At 42.6% G+C, this 15,167-nt stretch overlaps 2 protein-coding genes across 3 annotated transcripts in view; one reads left to right on the forward strand and one right to left on the reverse strand.

Annotated features, from left to right (window-relative positions):
- Positions 1-15,167, forward strand: part of LOC134210849 (muscle-specific protein 20-like) — a 211,210-nt gene that overhangs the window by 65,163 nt on the left and 130,880 nt on the right. The gene's annotated exons all lie outside the window — the stretch shown is intronic.
- Positions 1-15,167, reverse strand: part of LOC134210842 (protein takeout-like) — a 40,440-nt gene that overhangs the window by 11,648 nt on the left and 13,625 nt on the right. The window contains exons 3-4 of one of the 2 annotated variants that reach the window (XM_062687198.1): positions 12,000-12,136; positions 11,776-11,923 (exon numbers count right to left, since the gene is read on the reverse strand). In XM_062687198.1, coding sequence (XP_062543182.1) covers positions 11,776-11,923; positions 12,000-12,136 — 285 coding nt within the window. Of the gene's footprint in view, positions 1-11,775; positions 11,924-11,985; positions 12,137-15,167 lie in introns of both variants that reach the window. The other variant, XM_062687188.1, reaches the window with a different exon arrangement.

Consider the following 15,167-nt stretch of genomic DNA (forward strand, 5'->3'; position numbering starts at 1 on the left):
GGAATTCAAAACATGTTATGTTCAAGGAAAGCTAGGATAAGGTTTTTGCAAAACATTCAGCAATTTGATCAGAGAAGAAGTTTCATACTACATTCTCACAACTTGCTGATAACATGTCAATTTTTGACATTTGTTTGGTTTTTTGAGATGTTTCGTTTTACATTCTCACAACATAAAACAGAAGATTTTACGAACAATGTCATAACATGTTCATTCTTAGACATTTGTTTCGTCAGAATATATACCGCAATGATAGAAGTTTAATGTTATTTCAACATCTTTTAAGATCAATGTTATGAACGTTCCTCATCGATCCTGTTGTTTATCGACAACTTGCCATATTGTTTTTCTTTTGCAGATTCGAGAATTTGTTTACATATCAATTTCAAAATTATGCTTTGGCATAGTTATATTTTTCTCCAATCAATGGCGCATGAATTTAGGAGAAGTAAAATGAAAAGTTAGCCAATGGAACATAAGCCGCATATAATGTTTCGACCGAGACTTCGAATCAAATTTGATTTATTTATTCATTTTGTATAAGTTTATTAATATTATTAAAATGGTGTTCATCATTTCATGCATGCTTGTTTTCATTCGTTTTTGGCATAACATTTATTTCTTTGAACGTGTTGATCAGCATTTTTGTTTTGGTATTCAATTTGACAGAACCATGTTGAAAGTCGGTTACTGAAAACATCCTTATTACTTAAGTTTAGTCTTGTGAATGTGCAATCAAAAACAAGGTTGCGAATGAAAGACGGTGAAAACATCGATAATTTTCGCGCTGTTTGGGTCGTGTAAAAGTAATCAAAGCAGTTTTTTATACCAAAACGTAACATACTATATGTTCGAAAAATGTATTTTTTACACTAATACAACAAACCGCGTTACTTGGGGGTTTCTTCTCCTATTTTTCGTTTGGACGTTTGTTTTGTAACTGGTCATGCTTGTTGTTGTTGATTGAATTTTCTTTCATTTATTATTAGAAATTGGAACTAATTACATTAGCCGTTCGATAACTGCAACGCATTTCAGACGTCAAACGGTTGGCAGTCGACGTCAAATGCAATAAAAGTGCATAGGATTGTGCAACACAATCCAGCTGTCATCAACTTTGATTTAGTTTTGAAGTTTAGCGGTCTGATAACCGCAAAACTGTTGCAACTATCGAATTGCAGTTTAAAAACATTGCAGCTAAATGACTTCCAGGTATCGAACGGCTACTGTAATGTCATACATTTTGCAAAATATGAAGCAACATTTTAGCGCTATTTAGGTGAATCCGTTGGTTATCTTCTGTGTTCTTCAGATTGGTGCTTATTGAAGTTGCAGGAAGCAGGATATATAATTTCGCACATATTCACCACCTGTCCCATACTTGCTGTGTTTCCTATTATTATGGGATATATATGCGATTCAATCAATAGCTTCTTTTTCCGTTTCTACAATAATTTCTACAATAACTTTGAGTCTGATCACTACCTCGTTGTCAGTAGTAAAACTCGATCACGGTTGTCAACTGTATCGAACAAAAGATCACAGCGAACGATGCGTTACAATATCCAGCGATTGTTGGCGGAAGGAGTATCAGCTAAGTACCACCAGAAGCTTGACGAACGAATAAAGTGCAATTAACGTTAGCGACAACATCAACAATCTATGGGAATTTACAATGTTATGAAAACTCATATGTGAATATGTACGTTATGTGGAAGATATTGATTTGGAAAATGTATTGGAGGTAACCACTTTCCCTTCGATGGGACTCGAACCCATGACCCTACAGTACGCTAGACTGGTGCTTTAACCAACTAAGCTACGAAGGACCTCCGTCGGCCTTCGCAACCTAGCGGCTACTGAACGAGCTCGAGATTCCCAAATTAACGTCCAAGTCGGGTGGTTTAATCCCCGGAAATAGGCAATTACCTTTGATTGAACTGAACTTGAGTTGCGTGCTCTTGCCTACGCAATGCGGTCGGGTCTGAGCTTGACGACCGACTGGCAAATAGCTTACACAACCTCACTTGATCAGTACCGTTGCTGATGAAGAATGTGTATAGCCGCCAGACATTCTAAATACTCACGCTCCTCTAATGTGGACGTGTACAATACACATGCGGAAGTATTGGCTTGATAAATGGATTGCGAGTGATTTGACTATGCGTCCAATTTGGGAATCTCGAGCTCGTTCAGTAGCCGCTAGGTTGCGAAGGCCGACGGAGGTCCTTCGTAGCTTAGTTGGTTAAAGCACCAGTCTAGCGTACTGTAGGGTCATGGGTTCGAGTCCCATCGAAGGGAAAGTGGTTACCTCCAATACATTTTCCAAGTCAATATCTTCCACATAACGTACATATTCACATATGAGTTTTCATAACATTGTAAATTAACGTCCAAGTCGGGTGGTTTAATCCCCGGAAATAGGCAATCTATGGAGTCGATCTATGGACCGGTGAGCAGAACAGCATGAGAAGTGGTAGGCACTGCACAAAAGCAACCCAGGGCGGGTTGGTTTGTTGTGGAGTGTAAAACAGTGACAGACGAGATCAGGGTTGTTAATCGATAAATTATTGTCGTTAATTTAACGCCATCTTCGATATCGATAACGAATGTACGATGATGCTTCGTTGACGATAAAGTGAGCGTTGATTTATCGTTATCGTTATCGAGTCTTCGTTGATTTATCGATAATTATCGAGTTAACTGTAATATGTCCTGCAGGTAAAAAATATAATATTTACAAGTTGGTTTTGCAATATGCTTTTCTAGCATTGCCCCGAAATATTAGGTAGGTAACTCATTTAAATCTTGCAATTAAGTTGGGTTTCAAATTGATCAAACACATTCTTATGATCATTCATTCAATTTCACAGATAGTCGCGGTTTTCCATAATAAAGAATCGCATTTTCTTTAGCAGTTGAAACCCAATTCTAAATCCCGAAGTATTCCGATTCCAGCTACATCTTCTTGATTATCCGATGAAGATTGTCTAAAAAAAAATCATCATGCGTTCTCAATAGATATGTCTCCATCTCAAAGCAAGTCTGTCTGGTTAGCACAAATATTCGCGTTGAATTTGTAGCCAGTGCCATATATTCCAAACAATTATGTAGTGCTTAATAGTCCATCAAGCCAATGACAGAACACTTGGTTTTTCTTCGTTCCGTGCCTATACGCCATTGAGCATTTTTTTAGAAAGTCCCGCTTCAATCAAAATCATCTCTGGTTAACCTGCTACAATGAGGGTCATCATTGAGAAATTTTGGAAAAGATCAGTTTACATAATTCTTGACTCCTGTCAAAATTATACATAACTTTTTTCCTCGTAATCTAGTAACCACATTGTTGCAAAATTATCGAGTTAACTTACGTTAAATTAACGTTGAATTATCGAACTCCGATAATTACTGAGTTGATGCATCTTTATCGTAGCAACCGATAACGTTGAACACAATTAACTTTATCGGCGATAACGATAAATTAACGATTAACAACCCTGGACGAGATGAACTTTGCCAGAAGCCGGATGTTGATGTCGGGTACCCGATCGAATAGAGATCGGTACAAGGAAGCAAGAGCAGCCGAAAAAAGAACCCACCGCAGGAAGAAGAAAGAATATGAAAAACAAGTGATTAGCAAGACGCAGGGGAAAATGAAGCAGAACGATATGCGGAGCTTCTATGAGTCTGTCAAAGGCGTGCGTCATGTGCAACGACCAACAAGGGAATTTGCTGACAAATAAAACCGAAGTGGCTGACAGGTGGAAGCAACACTTCGAGACTTTGTTGAATAGTGAAAGTGACGGTGCATCGGTGAACACAATAAATATTGGGGACGATGGACAAGCTGTGCAGTCTCCTACACTAGATGGGGTTAAAAAAGCTGTTTAAGAGCTGAGAAACAATAAGGCGGCGGGGAAGGACCAGCTCCCGGCTGAACTTCTCAAACATGGTTGTGAGCAGCTTTATGCAGTTCTGCACCATATTGTGTCGAAAATATGGGAAGACGAGGAAGTGCCTGCTAGCTGGTTGGACGGCCCCATTTGCCCTCTGTTTAAGAAAGAGCACAGACTGGAGTGCGCCAATTAACGAGGATTTTCCTTAATTCAGCGTACAAAATCATGTCCCGTATTCTGTTCAACAGATTGAGACCGCTTGAAGAGTCCTTCGTCGGCGAATATCAAGCAGATTTTCGTGAGGGCCGATCAACAAAGGATCAAATGTTTACCCTGAGACAAATCCTTGATAAATTCCGGGAGTACAACTTGCAGATACATCATCTGTTTATTGATTTCAAAGTGGCATTCGGCATACGGCAGATTCGTATAACGTTGGACGAATCGAAATCAAGTGTAAGGGTTGCGGATGAAATATCGACGTCATTTGTTACTTTAGATGTATTAAAGCAGGATGACGCACTCTCGAATCTACTGTTTATTATAGCGCCTGAGGTAGCGATTAGGAGAGCTGGTGTGCAAAGAAGCGGTACCATTATCACAAGATCACATATGCTCCTGGGATTTGCGGACGATATCGATATTATTTGAAATGTTAGAAGAATTTGTGTATCTTGGAACATTAGTAACGTGCGACAATGATGTTTCGAGGTGAAAAGGCGTATTGCAGCTGCAAATAGGGCTTATTACGGACTTCGTAACCAGCTTAAGTCCCGAAGTCTGCAAACGAGAACAAAACTCGCGCTGTATTCATTCATTTTTTCATTTATTTAGTTTACATCTAAACAGATAACACTGAATCAACAATTTGACGCCACAATACACGGTTCGAGGCCGCATCTCTCCATCCTCGGATACGCCCCACGCTCGCCAAGTCGTTTTGCACCTGGTCTACCCATCTCGCTCGCTGCGCTCCACGCCGTCTCGTTCCTGCCGGATCGGAAGCGAACACCGTCTTTGCAGGGTTGCTGTCCGGCATTTTTGCAACAAGTCCTGTCCATCGTAGCCTTCTGGCTTCAGCTACCTTCTGGATACTGGGTTTGCCGTAGAGTTGGATGAGCTCGTGGTTCATTATTCGCCGCAACACACCGTCTTCTTGCACAAAGATAGTCCTAAACACCCGTCTCTCGAATACTCCGAGTGCTTGCAAGTCCTCCTCGAGCATTGTCCATGTTTCATGCCGCAGAGGACAACAGGTCTTATTAGCGTTTTGTATATGACACATTTGGTGCGGTGACGAATCTTTTTTGACCGCAGTTTCTTCTGGAGCCCGTAGTAGGCCCGACTTCCACAGATGATGCGCCTTCGTATTTCACGACTAACGTTGTTGTCAGCCGTTAGCAAGGATCCGAGGTAGACGAATTCCTCGACCACCTCGAAGGTATCCCCGTCTATCGTAACACTGCTTCCCAGGCGGGCCCTGTCGCGCTCGGTTCCGCCCAGAAGCATGTACTTTGTCTTTGACGCATTCACCACCAGTCCAACTTTTGTTGCTTCACGTTTCAGGCGGGTGTACAGTTCTGCCACCTTTGCAAATGTTCGGCCGACAATGTCCATGTCATCCGCGAAGCAAATAAATTGACTGGATCTGTTGAAAATCGTACCCCGGCTGTTACACCCGGCTCTCCGCATGACACCTTCTAGCGCAATGTTGAACAACAGGCACGAAAGTCCATCACCTTGTCTTAGTCCCCGGTGCGATCCGAACGAACTGGAGTGTTCGCCCGAAATCTTCACACAGTTTTGCACACCATCCACCGTTGCTTTGATCAGTCTGGTAAGCTTCCCAGGGAAGCTGTTCTCGTCCATAATTTTCCATAGCTCTACGCGGTCTATACTGTCGTATGCCGCCTTGAAATCAACTAACAGATGGTGCGTTGGGACCTGGTATTCACGTCAACGAAGCCGGCTTGATAACTTCCCACGGACTCATTCACTAATGGTGACAGACGACGGAAGATGATCTGGGAGGTCACTTTGTTGTCGGCTTTAAGGTTGGTGATCGCTCGATAGTTCTCACACTCCAGTTTGTCGCCTTTCTTGTAGATGGGGCATATAACCCCTTCCTTCCACTCCTCCGGTAGCTGTTCGGTTTCCCAGATTCTGACTATCAGTTTGTGCAGGCAAGTGACCAGCTTTTCCGGGGCCATCTTGATGAGCTCAGCTCCGATACCATCCTTACCAGCTGCTTTATTGGTCTTTGGCTGTTGAATGGCATCCTTAACTTCCCTCAAGGTGGGGGCTGGTTGGCTTCCATCGTCCGCTGAACTGACGTAGTCATCTCCTCCGCTGCCTTGACTTTCACTGCCTGTACTCTCAGCGCCATTCAAATGTTCCTCGTAGTGCTGCTTCCACCTTTCACCACACGTTCGTCCGTCAAGATGCTCCCATCCTTATCCCGGCACATTTCGGCTCGTGGCACGAGGCCTTTGCGGGATGCGTTGAGCTTCTGATAGAACTTGCGTGTATCTTGAGAACGGCACCTCTGTTCCATCTCCTCGCACTCAGCTTCTTCCAGGCGGCGTTTCTTCTCCTGAAAAAGGCGGGTCTGCTGTCTCCGCTTCCGACTACAACGATCCACGATCTGCCGGGTACCTTGCTGCAGCACGACCACCCCCCGCGCTGCGTCCTTCTCCTCCAGAATATGTCTGCACTCTTCGTCGAACCAATCGTTCCGTCGACTTCGACCCATATACCCGACGTTGTTCTCCGCTGCGTCGTTAATGGCTGCTTTGACTGTATTCCAGCAGTCCTCAAGAGGGGCCCCATCGAGCTCACCCTCTTCCGGCAACGCTGCCTCGAGATGCTGCGCGTATGCAGTGGCGACATCAGGTTGCTTCAGTCGCTCTACGTCGTACCGCGGCGGTCGTCGGTACCGAACATTGTTGATGAAGGATTGGGCGCAGTTTAACCATCACCAGATAGTGGTCAGAGTCGATGTTAGCGCCACGATATGTCTTCTTCTTCTTCTTCTTATTGGCATTACATCCCTACACTGGGACAGAGCCGCCTCGCAGCTTAGTGTTCATTAAGCACTTCCACAGTTATTAACTGCGAGGTTTCTAAGCCAACCCAGGTAACCAATAAGCATTAAAGTAAGCACTATAGTAGCATTATACTGGCATTGCATATGCTCCATGCTGTATATAAGCATTTCGAAAACCTGGCTGTTCTAAATAAGCATTCTCAAAGCAATCATGAGATGCATAGTCTTAAAATAGCATTTGGAATGCACAATGTTGTTTTTCGTTAAGTGCAATGGAACAGCTACATTAGTGCCACTTTAAGGCCTTTAGTGTTCATACGTCAAACGTTTTCCAATATGGAACCATATGGAACCATATATTACATAGTTTAGCTACATTTTATTATTCCATTGCACTATTTTCGATGGATGCATTAAAGCAGCACTACTGTAGCTGTTACATTGCAACTGGGTATGACGTTTGTGACGGTTGCATTCTGAGATGAGTTAGATTTTGTTTCAATGTTCCTGAAGGGGATTTTGTTTATGTTGGGTAAAATTATTCTCACTACCATGTCTCTCTTATGGGCCAGCTGGTAAGGGCGATGACAACTACAGAGTCGAATGGCAAGAGCGCGAGTTCGAATCCCGCTCGAAGAAAGTTTAAAAATTATGTTCCATTTCAAATATGAAAATACAATAGCGATATAAATAATAATATGAAAAAAAAACTATGTAAAAAAAGAATTAGAAAAAAATGCCAAAACTTTTTTTCTTGTTTTAAAAATTAAGCATTTATTCAGCATTGCAGATGCTGAATAAATGCTATTCAGCAAAATTTCTGCTTTATCGATAAAGTAGGATTGAGCATTTAAGCAGCCATATATTGGGCCAAAACCTGCATTAAAATAGCATTAAAGGCGACTACAGGGCTTATTGGCATTTAATGTTTTGCAGTAAAGGCGCATATAATGCCACTTAAATGCTTTATATAATGCTTACTGGTTACCTGGGGAGTTACCATTTTTGCATTCGTATATCATGAGGCTAACACGATGATACTTTTATGCCCAGGGAAGTCGAGACAATTTCCAATCCGAAAATTGCCTAGACCGGCACCGGGAATCGAACCCAGCCACCCTCAGCATGGTCTTGCTTTGTAGCCGCGCATCTTACCGCACGGCTAAGGAGGGCCCCTCCTGTCCTGACGTCTATAATGTCGGAGAAGTGCCATCCATTAATCAGAACGTCGATTTGTGATTCTGTTTGCAGTGGTGATCTCCAGGTGTACCGATACGGGAGGCTGTGTTGGAAGTAGGTGCTGCGAATGGCCATATTCTTGGTAATGGCGAGATCAATTGGTCTTAGGCCGTTTTCGTTCGTCAGCCGGTAAGCGCTGAGCTTCCCAATAGTCGGTCTAAACTCCTCCTCTTGGCCAACCTGAGCGTTCAAATCTCCTATGATGATTTTGACGTCGTGGCTTGGTGGATGTGCCTACGTGTCGCGAGCGAATATCGCACCATATCATATAAGGCGGTGTGCGTTATAGCTCGCTGCTCAAATGTCAAAGAGCATGGGACACCGCAGTCAACGGTCGTTGGACCCACAGACTGATTCTGGATTTGTCCAACTGGGTCGATAGAAAACATGGCCAGGTCAACTTCCACCTAACACAGGTGTTGGCTGAACATGGTTGCTTTAAAAATTCCTACACAGGTTTGGCTTCATGGAGTGTGCTGATTGTGCTGATTGTGTAGGTGAGGTAGAGTCGGCAGAGCATGTGATGTTCGCATGCCCGCGATTTGAGGTAGAAAGCAATGCCATGCTGCTCGTTAGCGGTGGGCTGCGGGGACCTCAGTATGTAGAACCCACGACCTCCTGCGTATGAGGCAGAAGTAGTAGCCATATGACTACCAAGCCCATTTGAAAAAGTGTTCAAAATTAGTGTGAGTTTTCTGAAATTTCTTCAAGAAACAAGTCCAAAAAGTACATCCGTAATCAAAAAGTGGAATTATTTGAGATCTAGGTTTTATTCCTCGCATTAACATTAGTGAGTCGCGTTGAGACATCTCAAGGTCCATCAAACAAATTGGTGGAAAATTTTCATTCAATAATAATGACGCCAGCAACGCCGTTAATGGCTGCTTTAACCATAGTCCAGCAGTTTTCAAGATGGGCCCCAACGAGCTACTACTCTCTTCCGGTAACGCTATTCGCTTTTGCAGTGACAACGTCTGGTAGGTTCAGTCGCTCAGGTAGGTTCAGGCCATCGGTACCGAACATTGCTGACGACGGATAGTTTTGGGTGCGGTTTAACCATCATCAGATAGTGGTCGATGTTAGCGCCACGATATGGCTTGATGTAGATAATTTTGGAGAAGTGTCGTTCGTTAATCAGAACGTGGTCGATTTGGTATTTTATCTACAGCGGTGATTTCTAGATGTACCGATAGGATGAAGGAATTCCTTCGGAAGTTCCTCCAGAAATTCCTTCGGAAGTTCCTCCAGGAATTCCTTCGGAAGTTCCTCCAGGAGTTCCTTCGGAAGTTCTTCCATGAGTTCCTTTGGAAGCTCCTCCAGGAGTTCGGAAGTTCCTCCAGGAATTCCTTCGAAAGTTCCCCCAGGAATTCTTTCGGAAGATCCTCCAGGAATTCCTTCAGAAGTTCCTCCACGAATTCCTACGGAAGTTCCTTCGGAAGTTCTTTCAGGAATTCCTCCGGAAGTTCCATCAGGAAATCCTTCGGAAGTTTTTCCAGGTATTCCGGTGGTAATTTCTCTATCATTTTTTATGCTTCTGCAGGAGATCATCCTGAAGTTCCTCAACGAATTTCTCACGAATTTGTTCAGTAATTCGTGTGGAAGTTTCTCCACAAATTTCTCTGGACGTTATTGCTGGAATTCTTGCAAATATTACTGGGGCCCTCCTTAGCCGTGCGGTGAGATGCGCGGCTACAAAGCAAGACCATGCTGAGGGTTGCTGGGTTCGATTCCCGGTGCCGGTCTAGATAGTTTTCGGATTGGAACTTGTCTCAACTTCCCTGGGCATAAAAGGATCATCGTGTTAGCCTCATGATATACGAATGCAAAAATGGTAACTTGGCTTAGAAACCTCGCAGTTAATAACTGTGGAAGTGCTTAATGAACACTATGCTGTGAGGCGCCTTTGTCCCAGAGTGGGGATGTAATGCCAATAAGAAGAAGAAGATGAATATTCCTTCAGAAATTCCTCCGAAATTTTATACAGAATATATCACCTATAGAAATACTACCAATATTTCTTATAAAATTTGCCTGGAAATTGCTGATTATTTTTTTTCTGGTGTTCTACTACAAATTCTCCCAAGAAATTGAAGAACTCTTCAGTAATTCTGCTAAATTCCACGCCATGAAATTTCTTCTAAAAGTTTCTCCAGGGATTCTTCCGGTAATTCTTCTGGGAATTTTCGAGAAATTCTTCCACCATTTCTGTAAATTCCTTCAGGTATTTACATCTAAATCCCCCATTTTTTCTGAAAATTCCTCCAGAAACTGCTCTAGTGACTTACTCTTTTGGGAAGAGCTCATGATGGATTTATTGTAAGACTATTCGAAGTAGTTCCTGAAAGTGTTTATGAAGCAATTTCAACAGCATAATTTTTTTTTTTGAAATTTTTGGTAGAATGTTTTCGCTTGTCATAAAACGAGTACGTACAATGCCATTTAATTCAACCACGTTATAATCTTTACGTATACGTATTTTAATCTTAACTGTAAGGCCGTCTTGAGTGTTGCGTATTTGTCTTGTCAATCAGTTCAAACTTTAGTGAAGTGGTATACAAGAAGTCTTTCGATCCACACACTTTTATTATCGCCACCAGATTTTAGCTCAAAGTTGACTAGACATCTGCGTAGACGAGGTGTTCTTTGAAAAAAGAACAATTCTCAGAGTTTTCGAAAACCTCCGTTAGGTCCTGTTAGCTGACTTAAATTGAGGACACAAACTGTCTCCTCCGCAAGGATCGTTTCAGGTTGAGATATGGCCTAGTCTAGTAATGTATTTACATACATGCTGGATTCATCGGAAGAATCGTCGACCTTGTGTGCGTTGTTCGGGAGCGAAATCCGGAGATGTGCTCCTAAATAGCGAATGATGTTGCTGGCTTGCTTGTCGTATTGGCTGTTCAATAGGTCTGGACAGAGCCCTATATTGTTCATGTAGAAACTCTTCTACCACGCCAGAATTTCGGGCAACCTCACCACGATCTACATCTTCAATCCACTGCGAAACGTCTTCTCCAGATTCCCGTTGCTCAAACCCGTCTCGCTGTAAACTTTCAACTCTTCTAAGGTTTTGATTTTCTATTCGAAAAACTTTTGCTCCAACAATCGCTGTTCAAGAATTGCTCGGAGATGTTGGAACATAAATGGTTTTGATCTTCAACGGGAAATTATTTTGAACTGCCAATGAATATTATTCTAAATTTTAGTTAGTTTATATCGCTAGTTTAATTTTTAATTTTGTGAAAACTTCGTGCTCTTTTAGCTCCTTTTAGAAATGGCGGGTTTTGCTAAGTTTAGCAGTCGTACGTCTAAAGTTTATGCAACTCTTGAAGTTTTTATTCGAATTGAACAAAAGGAAAGCAGGAAAACATTTCTACCGTTTACAGGCCTAGTTTATAAACTTCTCATCATTTGTCATCAAAGAAATCCTTTTAAAATTTCAGGTCTTTCCAAGAAATTTTCCTCAAGGTACATCAGATTTCTCCACACTTTCTCAACATTTCTTAAAATATTTTTGGAATTATAAAACAAATGAGGCAAAAATAATATCGAGCCATTGAAAACAACTCACAAACGAAAACCACCCATACTCACTCGGTTCGAACCAGCACTTCCCGTGGCCGTTCAGCGGAATCACCAGGATCCGTCCCTGCATGTGGTAGCTTCCCTCGATGCGCATTTTCGGCAACCTGATGTGCGTTTCCCAGCTGAAGTCCTTGCTGCTGACACTATGGGTGGAAATCTGAGAATAGAAATTACTTGCCCCCATGAAAACCAATCATCCGTCAGGGAACGAACACGTACACATTGCGAACTACTTTTGTATTGGAGAAACCGGTCACCACCACTTTGCCCAAAGATGCGTTCACGCTGACGGGCCCATCGCCCTGCAGGATGCGAATCTTGTTGATCTTCATCGGGTCGATCGTGCCAACGTGCTCCAGACCTTCGATCCCTGTGAACGATGAAAGAGGGGTTGTTCATTGTTAGTTTATATTTTCCCAATACTAGTACGAACATTCTAGAGCATGGTGCGACATTCTTCATCAAGAGAATCAACCAAAGAAGGTAACTATCGATCTGCTCCGATCGATGCAACTAGTAACTTAATTTACGATCATTTGCGCCCCACAGATTTGGCGTGCAATTCTTCACATATGATGTCAGTGTCACCGAAGATATGTTTTATTTTCAGTGGAGTGGATAAGCACGTGGAACAGGTTCTGAGGTTCTGTATGGTGCTATCGACTCGTGTGAGAACTGATCGCATGATCCGCTCAATTACAGCCCAATGACCAACCCGCTTACATACTATGTACGTACTCCGTACATTTATTGAGGTTATGTTGTTGTTCGTAGTCGATGTCTAGGCTGCGAGCATGGCGAACAAGTTGTTTGGTATCTTGGCGCAAACGAAACCCGTCAGCATGGTGGTGGGTGAAGATTTGCGGAAATCCGACTCGGATTTATTTGCAGTTGTAGCCACAGCGGCGGTGCATAGCCATATGTCATTTGGCAATGCCGATCGTGTGACAAGAGCACTTTGTTCCGGATAGGGTCATGTAAGCCGAGATGGGGGATTATGCAAGTGTCGTTGATGGACATTATAATGGGGTACATAAACTTAAGAGCGTTCTCTGGATCAAGATATTGTTACTGAAAATGCTTCGAGAAACAATGTTTTTTTCGACCCTGAAACCGATGAATTGCTTATTGGTACTTTTCAGTCAACGCACAGTTGCTTATTTATTGAATTTAGCTGGCCAAAACTGCGAAGTATACATTTGTACACTGGCTAGATTTCTTTGTATTATATTGCGATACGAGAACCTTTGTAACGGGCTTTATGGCTACATCTGCTTCATGTGGAGAATACATACAGAATGAACAAATACCCCACCGTGTGATGCTTGCAAACCATAAGAACTTCACAAACCATGTGAACCGACTTAGAACCTATCTAAGATGATCAAATATAAATTACCAGAATTGAGGACAGATCAACAAAGTACATAGTCTTCGATCCGTTGCCGTTGATGTTGTTGTAAACAACACTGCACCCGGACCAGGCCAACCGAGCGTCGAGCAGGTTCTAGTCGGAGTTGCACAACTGGCCGTAAAATAGCCGGTGCTAATGGTGCGTATCCATATGTCGACCGTTGGCATCGATTTGTGCCGTGCGCCACGCGTGCATGGGTCAGCAGAGTGGGTGAGTTTTTCACGATCAATGCTAAACAGCATGCATCCGCGTGTGCCTTTGGCGGTTAGTTGATAGCAAATGGCACTGACACCGCGAACCACGACGACGACGATGATGACGAGTCAGAAGCTTTTTCGCAAGTTGTTACGGTAAATAATAGATAATTAATTTGGTTAAATAGCGGGATGCGTTCTCGCTCATTTGTGACCTGCAGGTGCTGACAACGATCTAGAAAATATTAAAGTCATTGGCTGGTAAATTAATGGGGCGTGCTTTGCCGATTTAAAAGTGTTGTTGTGCAACACAACGGATTTCGTGATAAAAACTTATAAAAACATAATCCATTTTAAAAATTACTAGACGGCCCGATCTTGCTCTGGTTGTTTTTGTTGTGACTAGTACTACAGTACAGTACAGTACTGCATGCAAAAGGTCGTGATCGTCATAAGACAGAGAGCAAAGCGCCTTTTTCTATCTCACTCGACCAAATGAAAGTATCGTGGGTTCTTTGATCAATTTCGCATGAAAGGATGTTGTGCTTTGTTTTAAAATTAAAATTTCTAAATTACTTCAATAGATATAGGGGAACTGTACCGGTTTTGGCCATGTTCCTAATTTGGCCAATTTTGCGAATAACTCCAAAAATAAAGCAATTCGGGAGGGTTTTATTGGTTCCAACAAGAGATATATCCCTCACGATTCAACGCTGCTTTCAACTAATCGATTATTTTGGACAAATATGTATTTTTCAGGGTTGGCCAAAATAGGCACTAAGTTGGCCAAAACCGGTGCACTTCCCTATATGTAAAGCAGCGGTTCTCAACCTGGGTACATGTACCCTGGGGTACCTTCGCTGGTCCTAGGGGGTACCTCGGATGAAAATGCATAATGGCGTACGTATTACAATTCCATTCGGAACTTATTGATGAAGTTTTGATTATTGTGATTTTTTTATTTCAAAACTTTGTCTTGTACATAATATGCATGGCGATCAGTAAATCAAAGCTAATTGAACCCTGCTTTCCTCAACTAGAACAGCGTATGAAGGGCTGCGGAACAAAAGATCAAACGGACAAATGTCGAATGAGAAAATTTAAAAAATCTTCAATGCAATCTACCTGATCTAAACAAAATGTTGAATAATATGTTAGAAACATGCTTTTGAACTAAAATCTAGAATCTAAAGGTTTGGAAGCCTTCGTTTGAGAGGCATGTAGGCCTTTTTTTTAGAAAAGCTCTATTGCTTCGTTGCAAAAGGTTTAGAAGCATCTTTCTACGCTTCTCGGAAGCCTTCTTCAGAGCAGCAAGAATGCCTCTTTTCAAGATGTTCAGAAGTCTTCTTTCGAAAAGTTCTAAAGGCCTGTGTCTCCTGGCAAGAGGCCCGGATGCCTCGTTTTAAGAGAGCCGGGGCCTTTTTTTCAAAAAGCTCGGCAGGATCCTTTCAAGAGGTTCGGAAGCCTTTTTTCAAAAATCTCGGAAGCCTCCCTACAAGAGGCTCGGAAGGATTTTTTCAAAAGTTTCCTTTCAAGAGGCTCGAAAGCTTTATTCAAAAGGTTCGGAAGGCTTCTTTCAAGAGGCTCGGAAGCCTCCTTTCAAGAGGTTCGGAAGCCTCTTTTCCAGAGGCTTTCAAGAGGCTCATAAGCCCTCTTTCAAGAGGCTTGGAAGCCTCCTTTCAAGAGGCTTGGAAGCCTCCTTTCAAGAGGCTTGGAAGCCTCCTTTCAAGAGGCTTGGAAGCCTCCTTTCAAGAGGCTTGGAAGCCTCCTTTCAAGAGGCTTGGAAGCCTCTC

Source organism: Armigeres subalbatus, chromosome 1 (genome assembly GCF_024139115.2).
Source record: "Armigeres subalbatus isolate Guangzhou_Male chromosome 1, GZ_Asu_2, whole genome shotgun sequence".
Lineage (NCBI taxonomy): Eukaryota > Metazoa > Arthropoda > Insecta > Diptera > Culicidae > Armigeres > Armigeres subalbatus.